A 17,405-nucleotide genomic window follows, 5' to 3' on the forward strand; every position below is an offset into this window, starting at 1 on the left:
CCTGCTGAAAGATGCTCAAGAGCCCTTTGAGCACTATCTGGTGTACTGCGAGGGAACTGCACCAGTCTTAATTACCACAGCCCTGCCAGTTGATAATGGGGTTTTCCCATGGGATGGTGAGGAAAATCTTCGTTCTCTGTCAAGTCAATCCTGTTTTTCCCTTCACCGTTCGTGTAGTAATCCCATTTACATTGCAGAAGAGGACCGTGTTAATTTTAAATTAATACCAGAACTGTACCTATCAGTGCATTTTATCTTGGTTCAAAGTAAGTTTTGATGAAAAATAAGTGTTCTTGTCCACCTGATACTCCTCTTGTGTAGCACTCCTGTGTGGTGGTATTATGTTAACATTTTGGACCAATACTCAAGGATTTGAGCATGTTTTTCTTCTTACTTAGACTTTGCAAATGACTGAAAAGCTTTCCCCACTCCTAACCTCCCTTCTGTTGTGCAACAAAAGAGCTTTCCTTTAAGCATCTTGGTTTCCAAGCACAAGAAGTCGTCTCTGGGCATTACTGAACGTTTGACTTAAGGTGTGATGAATCCTCTTATGCCAAGTTGAATTTTTTTGTGTACGCTGTAGAGTAATGTTTAACTTAGCTAAAACAAGCGTGGAGATAGTACTGTTGAAGAGTTTCTCTTCTAGGGGTTTGTTTGGATCTCGGACGTTGTACAAAAAAAAAAAAGACCCACCAAGTCTGCACTGGACGTCACAGCCCAACTTGTTTTTGTCCAGGCTGTTGCCTTTGCTGCCTGCCTTAGAAAGACGATTGTTGCATGATAACAGAACAACCTCTTATTGGGGCTTCACGACCTGCATGAGGGAAACCCTTTTAAACTATCCAGAAACTTCTTTATTGATGGGTTTAAATGTGTTGGTTTCTTACTGCAGTGGCTTAGAAGTTGTTGTCATTGCGCTTTGGAGTCAGCTCAGGGAGGGGGCGTGTTTTGGTGACGTGGCAAAACAGCCATTGCAAAATAATGCTGTTGGTGTTGCTGTACTTTGAGGTGTCCTTTTTTCTGAGAATTTAAAAAACGAATCCTAGCATGGTTCAGGAAGCTTGTGGCAGCTTGAGTACATCAAAACCAATAGCCTGCCTAAACCAGTAAAACTGTGTACTTGGAGCTGTGCTGATACAGTACATCTCTGGCAATATTTTGAAAACTATATAAAAATGCAGATATACTGTGTTAACTTGATAATGCTTATACATCCCCTCCCCTTTCTGTCTTTATAGGTCTACGAGGGCTAATCAATCTTGGGAACACATGTTTTATGAACTGTATTGTCCAGGCACTTACCCACACTCCACTGCTGCGAGATTTCTTCCTCTCCGACAGGCACAAATGTGAAATGCAAAGCCCCAGCTCATGTCTGGTCTGTGAAATGTCTACGCTTTTTCAGGAGGTGAGTGCTGTTTGCCCCAAGAGCATCGCCTTTCCACGAGTGCCGGCTGTTTCTTACCCCAAAAGGGATTCTGTCCAATTTGCAAACATAAAGGGAATGCAAATTATATTGCTCCTGAAGGTGTGGCAAAACAGTTTGAGTGATCCCCTCCTGTCCAAAACCCCCAGCTGCTCAAAAGGAAACTGTTGGCCTTTTAAGTCCTGTTCTTAAGTCACCCATGTTTAGGCAGAGCTGGTGTTGGAAATAATTACCGTGCTGCCTGCTCTTCTGAGAGCGATCTGCAAGTCTAGCTTAAAGCTGGATGTGTGCTTTAATTACAGGTACAAGTTGTAACTGGAAAATATGTCACAGGCTCATGGGTGATCATGGGAGTGCGAATAATGCAATAGTGCATAGCGTTGTGGTTTAAGGCACTGGATTATGTAGGTCTGTATAAATATTTTAAAGATCTCGATTCGGTGCTTTCGAATGGGGAGAAACATCTTTGCTCTCTTCTCTGGCCTGGAAACCCACTAATGACCAGGAGGATGTAGAAAAGCGAGTGTGTTGGTACGAGCTGCTCTTGTTTCCCTTTCCCGTGCTGGTGGCTGGCTTTGCGGTGTGCCTGTCTCTGTAGGTCTAGTCTGGGCTCTGAGACAGCCCTGAGACATTCCCCTTAATAAACAGCCGGGGAGCTGGATTAACTATCTGAGTTCCACATCAGTAATGTAGGGACTATGGCTAGACGTGGCCTTCCAGTTTGGCGATGAATCTCTAAAAACAAACAAACAAATCCAGTTCTGTGCCTTTTCCTCAGAGTTAGAGCAGCTTTCTTGGTAAGCAAAAAAATCCCCAATAACACAGAAGCTGTAGTACATGCTGTCCATGAGCACGTACTGAGCATGTACTGTGAGTATAGCTGAAGCTGTCGGTATGCAGAGCACATCTTTTGCATATATGCTGTCACAGAAGTTCCTTCAAAATGAGACCAACCTAAAACAGCTTCACCTTTATATTGGGATTTTCAATTTGATTTTACTTCCGTGCCTTTTTCACCAGAGATGATTTTTTTTGGTCCTTGCAGGTGAGTTAAACATACACAGGAGGTTAAGTCCCCCTTAGCCATTCCAGTACAGAGTTATTTTCTACTCGTGCTCAGCTCTCAGGTGAATTTGCAACTTTTCTTGCTGCTTATCAGTCATTAGTTGTATGTTATACTTCTTATTTTTTTTATGTATTTTTCAGTTATTCCTGAATGTGTCAGGAAAGGAGGTACAAACAAAAGGCAGGCACACCAATAGGTAGCAGCTGCAGGATTATTGAAACCAGATGTGCGGTTGAATGGGGAAATACCACTCTGCCTAGATTAAAAAAAAAAAAAAATCAGTCATGGTATAGAAATACCAGTCTCTGTACACATTAATACAGATACCTATATGCTTATGTTTTTTATAAAAAGGCACTATTACAATCTTGCTATCTTTCCATCAAGTTGTGGTGTAGCCTCATTCCAATGAGTATCACCACACTCTGTTTACACGCATGCCTTTTCAAAAAATCCCTTGGGAAAGGGGGACTGAGTATCACATTACAGACCAAGGGGCTGGAGGAAAGATCAGCACTGTCTAGGTAAAAAATTTTATTTCCCTTTCTGTACGTGGAGCCCTGTTGACAGCCCAACATGCCTTTTGCGAGACTACGTACAAGCAGGTAACAAAGAACAGGCTGCTCTCCAAAATGGGGCTTAAATGCAGCGTTTGTGTTGGTTGCAATTGTCATCAGGTGGAATTTCACGCACAGCCTTGGGAATCTCAGCCTTTGTTTTCCCCAGTTCTGATAATGAAGGTTCTGTGCCATGACTGAGGGAGGAGCCGTGTCTGTGACAGCAGGCTGTGGTGGCACTGGTACAGTAGGCTGTGTTCCTGTCTCACGTTGCAATCCTACAACTCTGTGCTGTGGGAGGACACAAGTGATTCAACCACCTTGAAGAAAAATGAGCTTAGTCCTCCACAAGCAAGACTTGTGGTGTCTGAAACAGACTTGGCATATTTTAACTTGCAAGCAGTAAATACCGCATTATGTTTACAGCTCTGTCAGCACTCACTGCGAACTTCTGTTTCCCAGGGAGTTTTGATTTCTCTGCATTCAGAATTAAACCCAAAATCTCACACTTGTGGAGCAGACGGTTTATCTTTCACGTCGCAACGATATGCAGGAGTTGTGGGGAGATTCCTACGGTTAAGAATTCCTTTGTAATTGAATTACCGGGGAAACTTTGGGTCAGGTTCTGTCTTGTTTTTAGACAGTTTCCCACTGGGGTTAACTCATGCAGCTATCCCGAGGTATCTTACCCAGTGACAAACAATCAGGGCAAGGGTTAACTTCAGCTCCCCTCCACCCTTCTGTTCTGAAGGTGTGATCTTAGGCAAATGGAATGCCAGGGGATCTGGTGAATGATGCCAGTAAGAGCTCTCCAGGAGAAAGAGACTGTTCAAACATTAAACGAAACTCCCTATATATAAATAAGCAAGTTTTGCTATTTCGCTTCTTAAACAGAAAACACTTGTCCACTTTTTTTATTGTTTAAGATCCTTTATTCCATAGCTTATGTGATTTCTCTGTGATAATTAGGAAGCTACCAAGTTCTTCCACCTTGAAGTAGGTTGGTGGTGAGTAATGAGTATCAGATGGTTCCCAGAACTGAGGTTTTTTCCTGGTAGCTTTTCTTGTAAACATGCCAAGCGTTGATCTCTGTTTGTTTTAAAAATATCTGACTGCATCAATTAACATTCTCGTTTGTGCTACTTGAAACCTATTTCTCAATAGAATCATGACATGAATTACACTGCATAAGAAAAGGAATGAGAAGGATTTGGGAATGACAGATAGTGGTGAAACTGGACGGAGCGAAGATAGAACACACAGACTCCGTTCATTGAGCCTTTTTACTGCAAGGGTTTGTGCACTCCTTTTTACCTGCTAGTATTTGTGTTTCAGTTTTGCTTTGCCAATGAAAATTAATCTCAAGGTGGTCCACAACCTAAGGTTTCCCTAAACCCTTCACAGAAGGTCCGTTCAGGATGGTAGGATTAGCGGGGCACTGACTGGAACAGCAGTACCTGGGAATGCAGCAGAATGCAGTACATCTACTGAGACGTTCTTTATGCCCATCCTTCCTCATCCTCGTGAGCCTGTCGGTGTGCACAGCACAGCTACGTGGAGAGTTGAGAAGTGAGGACAAAAGGGAAAAGATCCAGATGATTTATGGCTTTAATATCTCACAATGGTACATTGTTAAGTGGCTTCTGTATAAAACAAATTGCAACAAAGGTACAAGGGAGAAAAGGTAGTTAAAGCTCTTTACATAGACAGAGGCCTTGTATTTTGTCATGGAAAATACGGTTTGTGCCCATTTAGTAAAATCGTTTCTGTAAGTGAACATTCAGAGTGTGTGCCAGCAAAATGGTTTTTCTGACTCCTGGCACCAGCGCTCTTTGTTGGGAGCCTCCAGTAGGTGTTCTGAAAGGCCCGTGTTTTACCCACTGCCTTTATCCACTGCAAATTTTCAGAACATTTAAAGTCTTAATTGAGAAGCAATTTCTAAGAGAAGGTTTTAGCTTCTCCAATTGGCCTGGAGCCTGGTGCAGGATTTATGCCTATAAATTCTTGATTACAAAGCTCAGAGACTGTTCAGTTCATGCATATGCAGAATACATCAGATCTCTCTGTTTGTCTCCCATAATTGAGAAGCTTCTGTGCGCGTGGTTTGGGCAGGAGGAGGAGAAAGGTGGTCAGATGTGTGTGGTGGTGTTCTCTGGGTTTGTGCTTTGGTTTGTTTTGAAACTTGACTGGTATCTCTTTATATATTTTTGGTAACAATAATGCAAAATGCAGTGCTTAGAATGCTCTAAATCCTTTATAGATTCTTCCTTCTGGAATCCCAAGAGCAAGTGTTTAAGTGCAAAAAAAGAAAGTTTCTGTTATGTGGGGTTTGTGTAAGAATGGAGGCTTTGAGTCCTGGTTTGGTTTTTCCTTTTTATTTTTTTTTTTTCCCCTGGAACAGCAATTAACCAGTATATTACCGAGCATTTTCAAATGACTTGAACTAGTTCTCTCCAATGTAAACAACTGATATTGCTGAACTGACAACAAATTTAAACAAAAAAAATTCTGCTTGGAAGGGTTTTGCCATTGAAGTGTCGTAAAGGTGACTTGGAAATGCATCAGTATTTATATTTGCACAGTGTAATGAAAAGGTTTGTATCATAGTGATTGACTAAGACTTTGCATGGACTTTTTTGTGGACTGGAACAGCTCTGATAGGCTGCTTCTTCCAGCAACAAGGAAACGACAGAGACGGGATGGATGTTTTCTCCATTCCAGTTAAAATACTGCTGTTGCATATACTCAGGTTCTTTTGTTTCCTGTTTGATTTATGAGAACGGTGAAGCTTTCCCCCACCCCCCTGTATATCGAACAGCCTTCTTACTAGGTGTTTCTAGTTTCAGTGTGATAATAGCTAATAATTTGATAAAGCTTCTTGTTAAACTCTTCTAATCCTAATGAAGCACTAGAGAATGTAAAATCTGCTGGCAGACCCAGTGCCTGCAGTGGAGTAATTACGGGGAGTGCTGTTGGTTAAAATGACCGGAGAGCTCTGGGACTAATTGTAAGAAGTGACAGAACAGAGAAGTTTTATTGCTGCAGTTCCCTGAATTATGTTGAGCAGCAGCTGCATCAGCAGATTTCAATTACCGTACTCCTGCTCCAGTCCCTTGGTGTCATTCCTGTTGGCATCCGAGTTAACTATTGATCTTTGTATTTATAGAAGCATTTTGTGGTGGCTGGCTGCAGAGGTATAGCTTCTCATTTGGAAAAAGCGGAGCTTGCAACAGAGAAATTTCTTTGCAAGGAATTACGCTAAAACTATTTAGAAAACCCTACAAGTATGAGGACTAGATGAGGGGGTTGTACTAACTTTGGCCTTCCTGTTCCTTAAAATCCAGTTCCTTAAAATCCAGGTGGGTTTGGGGTACAGTGCTTGTGCTTGCACTGATATAAAATGCTCACAGACTGGGCAGGGAGAAACTTAGGGCTGGGGAGGGAAGCCTGCTTTTCCAGTGATAGCAAGAAATTCTGTCCTGCTGGGGTTTTACATCTTACTTTTGTTCTGGTATTTGCTGCTTACTGCCTTCTGTTTGGGAAGAGGAACCGAAATAAACTGCCATCGATTTGATAGGATCTTGGCAAAACATAACTGTGGCATTGCAGGCGCCCTTTCTTACCGGCAAATACGTTTTTCAAATATCAGGGAAGGCAAAATGACTTAAATTTTCTATTCTTAAAAATAAAATGTTACTCTGTTAAATACAACCTGAAGGTCAAGTGAATAAACTCTTCTGAGCCTCTTCTGGCACCCTGCAGGGACGCCACCACACCTCTGCTTTGCTTTTGGAACTGGTGTCATGGAGCAGGGGTTCTTGGTCGGACGCAGAAGTCAGCTTGCTCAAGAAGGCACTGGTAACTTTAGTCTCAGATGCTGGATGCCAGAACTGGCATCAGGAAGGTGAGAAGAGGTGCTGCAGTAGCACTTGGCTAGAAGTGGAGATGATGAAGGAAGGAGCTGAACTTCAACCCAAGGAAACACAGACCCTTAGTGTGGGGTTTTTGTTTGGTTGGTTTTGAAGTGGGACCTGGCTGCTGCTTACTTAAAAGGAAGAAAGCACAAATTTCTGCCGGCAGTTACCTGCACTGCTCTCCTGCGCCCTGTGTGTCACCACCCAGCAGGGGTGGTTCACGTCACGGTTTTGCTGACTGAGTAACTTGTCTGTGCACTCTCTAATTTGCTTCTGGCAAAATCACCGGGGGCAATTTCAGTCCCTGCTGTAGCCAGCTCATCAGCTTCTGGGTGAAGCAGATTAAGAAGCAGATGCAGGAGCTGGTCTGGGACCAGATCTCTGAGCAGTGACACGCTGCAGGGGCGGTAACAGGCAGCTGACTTTGGGGAGAGTGAATGAAATGGTACCTTCAGCTCTGCAAGGGGCTGTGCTGAATAAAGCAAAAACTGAAGGAATTTCAAGGGAGGAAACTGAGGTGCTCAATTCTGAGATCACTTCTTCAGCAGGCTGTGATTAAAAAGCTGTCTCTGTATTTTGTTATTAAGGCCGTCAGAATGAAATGGTTTAAATTTATTTGACTAATTGCACTCATTTAAGTTTTTAATAATTAAATGCACTGTGTAACTTGTTAACAGTCGTGTCCTTCTCTTTGCTTTGAGCAGTTTTACTCTGGGCACCGATCTCCTCACATTCCATATAGGTTATTGCACCTGGTATGGACTCATGCACGGCATTTAGCAGGGTACGAGCAACAAGATGCACACGAGTTCCTCATTGCTGCATTAGATGTGCTACACAGACACTGCAAAGGTAAGGCTTGTCCTGAGTCTTCAGTCAACAAGGAGTGTTGGATCACAAGGAGGTAGAACAGTCTCTTCTCAAATCAAGTGTAGTGTCCTCCAGTACAGCGGTCTTAGCAAATCCCTTTAAAAATGTTTGGTAGACTTAAAGGAAAAGATTTATAAATAAATAAACAAACCATTCCCACTGCTGAAAATTACCCAGAGTTGGAAGCAGACAAGCCTGTACATTGCTTTGAATCACTATCGTGTTCTTCTCTTACTGGTTGTGAGTCACCATCTTTTCTTTTAAATTGCCGTTTTAATTCTATTTATACTTGAGGTAGTTAGAACTCTTACTCAGTGTGTCATGGGACTGATGAAAATAACATAGGGGAGGCTATGGCTGTTCTGCTTAGACATTATTCTGTGTACTTATGATGCCCAATTGCTTACAGAAATGTGAATAAGGAAAATAGGATTTGTTTTTGGTATCTTCCGTTAGTCGGTTTATAAAAATACTTGTGTACAATACAGTAAAAATACTTGATGACGTGCTTTTGGAGGTGAAGTATCCAAGTCTCGGTTTGGTAGTACCATGCGCAATGATGTATGTCGTATTAGTTAACTGAACTAAGTCAGAACTGAAAATCTCCTGATCTGCCAATGTTTGGTCTACCCTGATTTGCTTAAGCACAGAAATTTCTACTGTTCTTTTACGGGAAAAATAGTAGCGTTGGTGCTAGCAAAACAACCAAGGAATCCTTAGTCACTAAAAATAAGCTTTAAAGCACTCAACTTTCTTCTAGTGCTCTTAGAAAAGGCTCTTAGAGGTTAGGGTTTCGGCTTATCAGGACTATCAAAGGGAAGGCGGCCGCTGCTGCTGAAAAACATTTTGCGGTCTTGCTTTTATCTTCAAGATAGTCTTACTTGGGAGCAGATGGGCTTGTCCGCATTCATAGTAGGTGTCCTCTCTCCAGAAAGAGTCATTCTGAGGACAGGAGTACACAGAACAGTTCTTTGGTAATTATTATCTGTCATTTGACCGTCACTCACTGAATTTCACTAAGTAATGAAATGAGGGTTGAAGGACTGCGAGGAATCGAGTCCATCCAAACACTGACCTCTCACTTCTTCACACCGAATGCTGCAAACAGAAATACTTTGTGGTTCCTCTAAAGTTTCTGAACCACTGATATAACAAATCTTGAAGTTTTTTCATCTTTGATGTGAAATGATGTTTGTATTTCTTCGGGACTTCCCTCCTTCATGAAGGAGGAATAGTCTCAGAATTGTAAAGAAAAAACTTGCAACAATAAAGGTCCCTGCACTCTTTTCAAACTGATAAAGAATCTGAAAAGATTTTTTTTAAGTGTGGTTTGGCTTTAAATGATGAATCTGATGAATCTTCTGCAGTTACCAACAAAAGCTTTCTCAACAGTTTCTCTATTCCTCCTTCTGTTTGGCCTCTCCAGCCTGAATGAAAACAAAACTGTCATCTGTCCTGAAACTTTGAAATTATATGTTAGTCTTTGTAAAGGGTGTGTGGATTCTTCTGCTACTGGATGGATATCACCGATGTGTTGAAAACACAGACTTCTGACCCGGTATCGAGGTTCACAATGGTGTCAGCCAACCTGAACTGAGTTTGGGGTTTTTACACCTTGACATCCGTGCACCCAGGTTTTTTGATTTGTGTTGCTGAAGAAATGGCCTTTTATTAAACTACAGTAAATAATCTGTACCACATCAAGGGCATTTAAAAGCAGCGGTTGAGCAGTTGTGTGGGAACCAGAGCTGTGCATCTAAACCAGAATTTCGGGTATGGTCACGATAAACCACTTTTGGAATGAACTAGTTTGCTCTGTAATGAGAAAGTTTTCCCACTTACATACTTATGTATGCACACACACATGTGAAGTATACGTATGTAAAAACACTATTACTAATAGAGAGAATATGCCCTAAAGCTACAATAAGCAAATAATGCCTCCCCTGCCAATATTAAATAATTATTCTACATAATCAAAAAGCCTTTAAAGCTTCCAGTCAGCAATAATCAGGTTCTACAATTAACACACAGTGAAGTAAAATGAAGTCATGGGGAAATTTTGTCAAAAAGCCGTAGCTTTTGGACATCATTCGTGATCACCAAGACTTCAGGCACCAGCGTAAATGAAGAACTATGCTAAGAACTGTATAAATCCCCAGTGATGCTGGTTTGGCTGACACTCATTGTCTATCCCTTTTCCCTTCCGTTTACTCCACTTCCTAGGAGGTGTCCTCAGGCAAGTCAGAGAAAGCTGTGAAGACTCATTACTGATATCTGTCATTGCCTAAATTAGGAAAAATAGAGGATTTTGATAAGCAGATCAGTTTTGTAATACTGCATCCTACAAAGCACGAAATGATCTGCCCTGAGATTCAGATAAGGGCTGGCCCACGTAGTTTGGTTTTGTTCGGATGAGGTTGTTGGGGTTTTTTGTGGTTGGTTTGTTTAGTGCTGGTTGAGTATGTACTTTGTTTTAGGGGCACCTGTGGAGTTTTGGAAGCCCAGGATACCTTTATGATCACCCGTGTCAATGGTGTCGGGGGAGTGAGAGCTGTCCTTGTGCTCCCACTGTGGTGTGGAGCTGTGGGCTCTGCGCAGGGCGTATTCTGAACCCTTAGCTAGGCTGCTCAGTGCTGTGGGAGTGCCAGGAGTTGTTTCAGAACAAAAGGAGGCGAGTCCATCACGCCTGTGCATCGTTTTTCATTCCAGCAGCTGGAGGAAGATGGACTGACTGGAAAGTAGAACTGTGGTGGAGGAAAAAAAAACCTCAGCTGTTAATTACTCCTTTTTCTTTACCATTCACCCACAGTGTGCACAAGGTCTGTCCTTAAATACATTCTGCAGCCAGAAAAGCAAGAGCTCCCTTGAATCTGAGTTCTTTTTCCAACATTGCCGCTACAGATGACATTTCAAGTAGTATCTGCATTTTGCGCTATTCTGGTCTCTGTTGCTGGTTTGATAGCGCTGGGAGTTCTGCAGTGTCACTGTACGCTGGCATTTGTGGTCCTCCTCACCACAGAAGCTTCCAGATGAGATTCACAGCTTTCTCTGCATCAGACACCAGCTTCTTCAGCAGAGCAGTGCTGTAAACAGCCTTGCTGTGTAGGTAGTGGCCACCTGCATTGTACGAAAGTCTTTCCATTCCCCTGGACTTCAGCATGCCTTGCCTTGGATCTTTAAAACACGTGACAACTTTGATTTTCAGTCTCTGGGTTATAGAAGATGCTGAGAATGCTCAGACGTTGATCTGTGGCTACTTGCCTGTATTTTTAGGCTCTGCTGTGAAGAGCAAGCACAAAGCATACCCCACCCTTCGAGTGCGATCCTTCAGGAGTGACAGGGCTCTTCATGTGTTAGAGGAATGTAAACACTGAGTGCTTCTGCCTAGTCTGTAAAGCATTAGATCTGCTTTTAGTCAACAGAACAGATACATCTTCATTATCGGTGCTCTGCAAGAAATTCAGGGCTCTAATTCTGCAAGCTCCCATGCAGCAAGGTTCCAATTATCCAAACACTTTGTAGTTTACAAACTTTGTCTTAGATGTATTCAAACTTGGAGAAACTTCAACCAGAATTGTGATTTTCTTGCATGGAGCAAGACTGCAATTCAGCAGTTAGTGTTCAGCCCAGTAAACCCTCACTGGCTGTGGGGTTTTTTATTTACTGCAAGAGCAACAACAGTGAAGCAGAAGATAGTGGCAGGGATGGGCATTTGTACCCAAAGGTTCAGAAAACAAGGTAAAAAAAATATATATTTTTATTCTAAGCTTTTTTCAGCCAATGTTACTCAGTTGTCTATCAAAAAAGTAGTATTTTAAAGCTGATTATTCATCATTTATATGGTTTTTGTGAAGCATTTTGCACTCCTCTTTAGCTTCAAAGCGGTAGGTACCATGTCAGAGAATGAATGCTGTGCTGAGATCTGGGAGCAAACCAAACTTAATCTCTGAATTCTGCGTGATATTCTTAGGCTCTGATAAAGCATATGCTTGTGAAACGTGTCATCTGCTACGATCCCTCTAAATTTCTGTGTACGCTGCCTTGTCATAACGAATAACAAGCACTTGTTGAGAACGCTGGGGGCCCAAGTAAAGCAGGAGAGTTAACATTAACGACTCATTTTCATAAATGCCCAGTTTAAAATCTAGCAATTTCAAAACTCCTTTTCCTCATTTAAAAGACCTAATGGAAGTTGGAGGCTAAACTTCTTTATTTTTATTTCAAAACCAAAAGGCATGTTAAGTAATCTGGGGTGTTCTGACAGTTGTTGGGTCGGATTTACCTGCCTGTGTGTTTGAACACAAGTTAATGCCCTTAGGTATTGCTCAGACACAGTAGTAACTTCTGGGGTTTTTAGAGAGTTACATTTAATTTGACTCCAAACTTCTAAACTCAATTTCCTGCCACTCTCACAATCATGTCAGTGCATACATTGATGTATTTTCAGGCTTGGTTTTAGGCTTGTGCTGCCCAGTCTCTTACAAGAAGCTGCTGATTTCCCTAGTAGAATCACAACCAGCTTTAAAAACAAAAATGTATGAAACTAAAACCTACTTTGTAAGACAGAAATATTGAAGGGAACCTTAACTTGAGCACAACAATCTAGCAGCTTCTAGTTCTCAGCTGCACAATATACCTCCTCTCAGTATCTGTTATAGTGCCAAGTGTGAGTAGGTGGTAATCTTAACTCTTCTTTTTCCTCCTCCCAACCAAATGCCGTGGGGAAATAGCGTTGAGTGGGTAATGCCCTTCTGTTTGGCTGGGAACAAGCTCGCAGGATATTCTTTTGAGACCCTCTCGTCACTGATCCTAATTGCTTTGTCTAGTTGAAGAGGGAGTGAGCGTTCATTCTCTCCGTAGGCAGAGTTGCTGCCTCTTAGAGGTGTCCAACAGCAACGGTACCTGTGGTCCAGGAAAAAGCTCTGGACACGGTTTCTCTGCTTCTGACCCCTCGAAACAAAACCGGGGGAGGTAATGTTTGAAGTGGTCAGATTACAAGGGTGTGGTGGTTACATGTTTTTTCTTTTAAAAGTGGAGTGTTTTTTTGAAAATACACGTGTAATCTTTAAAGCTTCTAAGTGCTCTTTTTCTAAAGGTGAAGAATGTCTTGTCCAGTCTCCATACAATATGCTCTGTTATTTCACTTGTAAAGACCTGAAGTTCAATAACTTAGCCAAATTCCAATCAAGAAATGCCTGAGACTAGGCCCGATAACCCCCAACTTGAAGTTCGTACACTTGAAATCTAATTATAGAACATTGCATTCAAGAGCCATTTTAAGGAAACGATACGCTTTTCTTGACAATTCAAACCGAAGTTTCTAAAGCAGGCGGCTAAGGAGAGCTATTCTGAGGCAATTCAGATCGAGTGACCTCAAGCAGCCCGTTGCAGCTCAGTAGGTATCACCTATGTCTGCTTTTCCACACTCAATATCAGTATTTTCCAACGAACTTCTAAAGCTTCACTGGAAAATATCATCTTGCTCCTTCCTGCTGCAAGACGACTTCAGCAAGAGCACCGTAGTCCCAAGAGAAGTGGTGGGGTTTTCCCTTGCACTTTTTAGTTTCATCAGGTTTTGTTGCATTTTTACGTACTTGATGAGAAATTAATCAGGTTTGAGTAGTAGCTGTGATTTGAGGAGTCAGCATCTTCTTTCAGTTTCAGAAATAAAACACTTCCTAGGAAGTTAAAGATACCAGGAAACCTGGCAAGATTAGGAACTCCTGTGGCAGGAGATTGGGAGACCTCTTAAGATGTTCTTTACAGAACAATTAGCTGGTGCTGTGAAATAGTTGGTGTGTGCATCTCTGACAAAGCGAACCCAACTGCATCCACCCCACCGAGGAAAATAAGCAGGACAGTCTTGGAAATCGGAGAAGTGTTATCATTTCTAGTTCACCTGCGGGGAATGGAAGGGCTTCAAAATTGAGAACTGTGCCAAGACATTTTTTTGTTGTTTAATGCTCTGGTTAGTCTAAGAAAGCTGAATTGGCCTAATCTCAGCGCTCACGTCGTAAAAATGAATTGCTGTGCTCCCAAGACCTTCAATGACGGTTGATAATGGCTAAAAGATGGGGACGTGTTCACTGTGCTCCTCGGGGGCTGAACGGGTTGCCGCGTCTCTCAAGAAGCTGGAGGCATACACAGCACTTATCTTCCCATTGCAGATAAAGACAGCTTTCATTTTCTCACTGGCGAAAACTGGGAGAGGACACGTTGACGTTGAGTGAACAGGAGGCAGACAGCAGGCTGGAGATTAATGGGTCTTAACAAACCTCCTCCCCTTGCTCTACTCACAGAAGTTGACTGGGATAGAATTTAAAAGTAGCATTTGCTGACGTTTCTCCTCTCAGTTCATTTAGGAAAATAATGCGCTACTGAATACGCTGCCTAAGCAGAAACTCTGCTTCTGGGGTGAAGAGCTGGCCACGTTTTCAGATACAGATGTTGGATGGTGACGCTCTCAGTGAAGTTTAAATATTCATTGTCATGAACCACCTTGGCAATGCTTTGTCTAGGGAGCTGATCTTTACAGGAGGTTTTCAAGGCGAACCTCTGTAAAGGGGGATACGGCTGTACCCTGAAAAGAGTTTGGCTGACAGCTGACGTGGCTTAAAGCTTCACCTCTACAGGAATTAACTACATTTAGTCCCCTCCTGGTTATCTTTTATATTTTTCTACCTGTCATCTTGTTTTTTCTCCAGTGCAGGAACATTTTCAGGTTTCTGTATTGTCTCTGTGAATTTGCACTGTAAGTTTGCATTGTAAAGAGTTACTAGAGAGACAGTCCTATTCCCTTGGAGAGTTTTTGACTTCTGAGCCTGTGTTTGCATTCCTCCAGGTGATGATAACGGGAAGAAGGCCAACAACCCCAACCACTGTAACTGCATCATAGACCAAATCTTCACAGGCGGACTGCAGTCGGATGTTACCTGTCAAGTCTGCCAGTAAGTCATTTTTTTAATGATTCTGCGCTCTGATTTGACTCTGTACAATCTCCATTGCAGTAGGCTACTGTGTCTTTCCTTCCTTGAAATAAAACTAATAAGACACCAGCAAAATACCAGCAAGACAAGGATTCTTTGAATACAGCATCAGCTAAATGCAATCAGTTGCCAGTTAACTGTCACGTATTAAGATGTACCCAAAAAAGCCTCCTGGAAAGTACCAGGCTTATGGACATAAATTATTTTTTTACTAGTCTGGAAAAAGGTTGTTCTTTTCCAAGTTTGTGAGGAAAAGGCTTCCAAGATGTCTCTGGTTTTGAAAGTATGTAATTGCCAGTAGATTTGAAGAAAGTTCTGATATGCAACTGTGTTTTCTGTCAGTTATGAGCCTCATGTATCAGCAGGAGAGGTTTGGAAGAGGCTGATTCCTAATGTAGTCTCAGGTAGCAGCAAGGCAAGGTTTTACATGAGTGAGGGAAATTTTATTTCTTGTTCTGCTCTCTACTGGAGCAAGTTGACTTCTCATTCCAGATGTTTGATGTTGCCATAGTGCAGAAGTCAGAGTTCTTGTTTTTTGTTCTATCTTGTGTTCTTTATAATTACACGCGCTGTCCTGCAGATGGGCTGTCTTGTTTGAATCTGCTTTTATCCTCCGTTTCCTGGGGAGATTTGCAGAAGATTTCCTGTAAGGAGAACATGGAACTTTGTTCTTTGCCTGGTAGAGCCCCAGAATTCTTACATGATGATGAAAAAGTTGATGTGTTATGATACAACATTAGCACTGGTGAAACTTTAACAAAAGTTTTCTTTTGAAAATTGACCACCTTTGCACAAATGAAGTTGGAAAAAAGGCAGAATGTTGTAGGCTTAATGGGATTGCAGAGTTAAAGGCACTAGTTTTAGAGGAGGAGAGACCTCAGAAAATAAACCAAATGAGTACAAACAGAAAAGGCTTCCAAAGCAGGATCTTAGACCCCTGAAGTTCTGGAGTTCTCGTAAATATATAAATGCTGGAAGAAAATACTTGAGTCAGTACTTGAGTTAAAACTTTGAGAAGCTTTTTCCATAGTCCAGCTGTTGGCTTGTCCTCGGCTGTCCCGTAGAGAAATCTGATCAAGAACATCCGCTACTGCTTGATGCAGTTATTCTTCAGCCTCTCCAATCCCAGATGCTGTAGGAGATGCTAATAGGAACTGGAAAGCTCAGTGCACTGCTGTGTAGTGAAAGGATTTGGCTCTCTACCGAAGCATCCTTCCGGAGAACCAGGCTTCTAAAGGAGTTGGACTGCACGTAGCTATCATCATAGGCATTAGCTGGTTTATACCGGTCAACAGTATGACTGGTACCCCTATACCTGAGTAACCCTGCTTGTTCCCTTGGAGTCACAGGGCTCCCGTGAGTGGGAGAACGTGCTGAATGCATATATTTTGCATTTAGTACCTCACATACATTTCCTAGAACATATGGCTTTTAGATATTCAGAAAAACAAACAGTTGTGGGAAAACACTCCGGAGCAGCTTTCTTTTCTGTCGTCTTTGAGTGCCCTCTAGGGGTGATGTAGATCCTGGAGTTCTTCAAAGGAAGTATCCGCTGTGCACCCTAAAGTGGGAGAGGCTCTTAATTTCCCTTCCTTCACACAGGTAGTAAACTGCTTTCTTTTCTCACAGTGGCGTTTCCACAACGATAGACCCGTTTTGGGACATCAGTTTGGATTTGCCAGGCTCCTCCACCCCGTTCTGGCCGCTGAGTCCAGGGAGTGATGGCAGCGTGGTAAATGGGGAAAGCCATGTATCAGGCACCACCACTCTCACAGACTGCTTGCGAAGGTATGAAATGAGATAAATACGGTTTGGTGGGGTAAAAAGAATTTGGCTTCATTCTGTTCTCCAGCTGGTGCTGAGCAATGGAGGAGTAAGTAATGCTTTGTCATGGCATTACCCCCAAACAGCTTTTTTTATGCGTATTTTAGTTTTAGACAGAAGTGAGAAGGCAAAGAAGGCTCAGAACAATGGTGGGCCCAGCAATAACCCATCCAAACCAGTTGCCACGTGGTGCGAAAGCAAATTTTCCATTGGCTGCTGCCAGGCGATGTGGTTTTAAATGATTAAAACCACTAGTGTCCGTCTCCACGTTCTTGGTTGTCGGCTAAGCAAGCATATAAAAAGAGTTCACAATGCATTTATTATCTGTCTAAATTATAACACCAAGGAGGAATCTGATTTTGTTGTGTGCTGAGGGTCAGCTACTGCCAGCTGAGTTGCGGGGAGGCATTAATGACAAATTTAATTCCACTAAAGGAATGGAGCTGTCAAAAAGAAAAGGTAATTCTGAGCTGGAAACTCTGGCATCTTGCAAACAGGTAACAAGAGAATCTTATGGCTTCCTATACAGTTAACTTGGATCTTTTAGCAGCTCTGAAAGTCATTCTCTTGTGGCAAATACAGATATTTGTCGAAGATACTTGTCTGAGGAAGAGGTTACCTGTAGCCTGGGGCAAAGCTAATCGTCCTGAAGTAAAAATTCATAGCCTCTGACATCCAATTTCTAACCTTCTGGATATTTGCAAGATGATAATTTTAAGAAAACAAGGGAATGAGTACAAATGAGAAACTGCTGATGCA

At 42.3% G+C, this 17,405-nt stretch overlaps 1 protein-coding gene across 1 annotated transcript in view; it reads left to right on the top strand.

Annotated features, from left to right (window-relative positions):
* The first annotated feature begins 1,234 nt into the window (after positions 1–1,234).
* The window catches only part of LOC104495487 (ubiquitin carboxyl-terminal hydrolase 22), a 25,522-nt gene continuing 9,351 nt past the window's right edge, over positions 1,235–17,405 (top strand). The window contains exons 1-4 of the mRNA XM_010138462.1: positions 1,235–1,408; positions 7,668–7,815; positions 14,678–14,783; positions 16,452–16,610. Coding sequence (XP_010136764.1) covers positions 1,277–1,408; positions 7,668–7,815; positions 14,678–14,783; positions 16,452–16,610 — 545 coding nt within the window. The 5' untranslated portion in view covers positions 1,235–1,276. The remainder of the gene's footprint in view (positions 1,409–7,667; positions 7,816–14,677; positions 14,784–16,451; positions 16,611–17,405) is intronic.

Source organism: Buceros rhinoceros, unplaced genomic scaffold, assembly GCF_000710305.1.
Source record: "Buceros rhinoceros silvestris isolate BGI_N320 unplaced genomic scaffold, ASM71030v1 scaffold15136, whole genome shotgun sequence".
Taxonomy (NCBI): Eukaryota; Metazoa; Chordata; class Aves; order Bucerotiformes; family Bucerotidae; genus Buceros; species Buceros rhinoceros.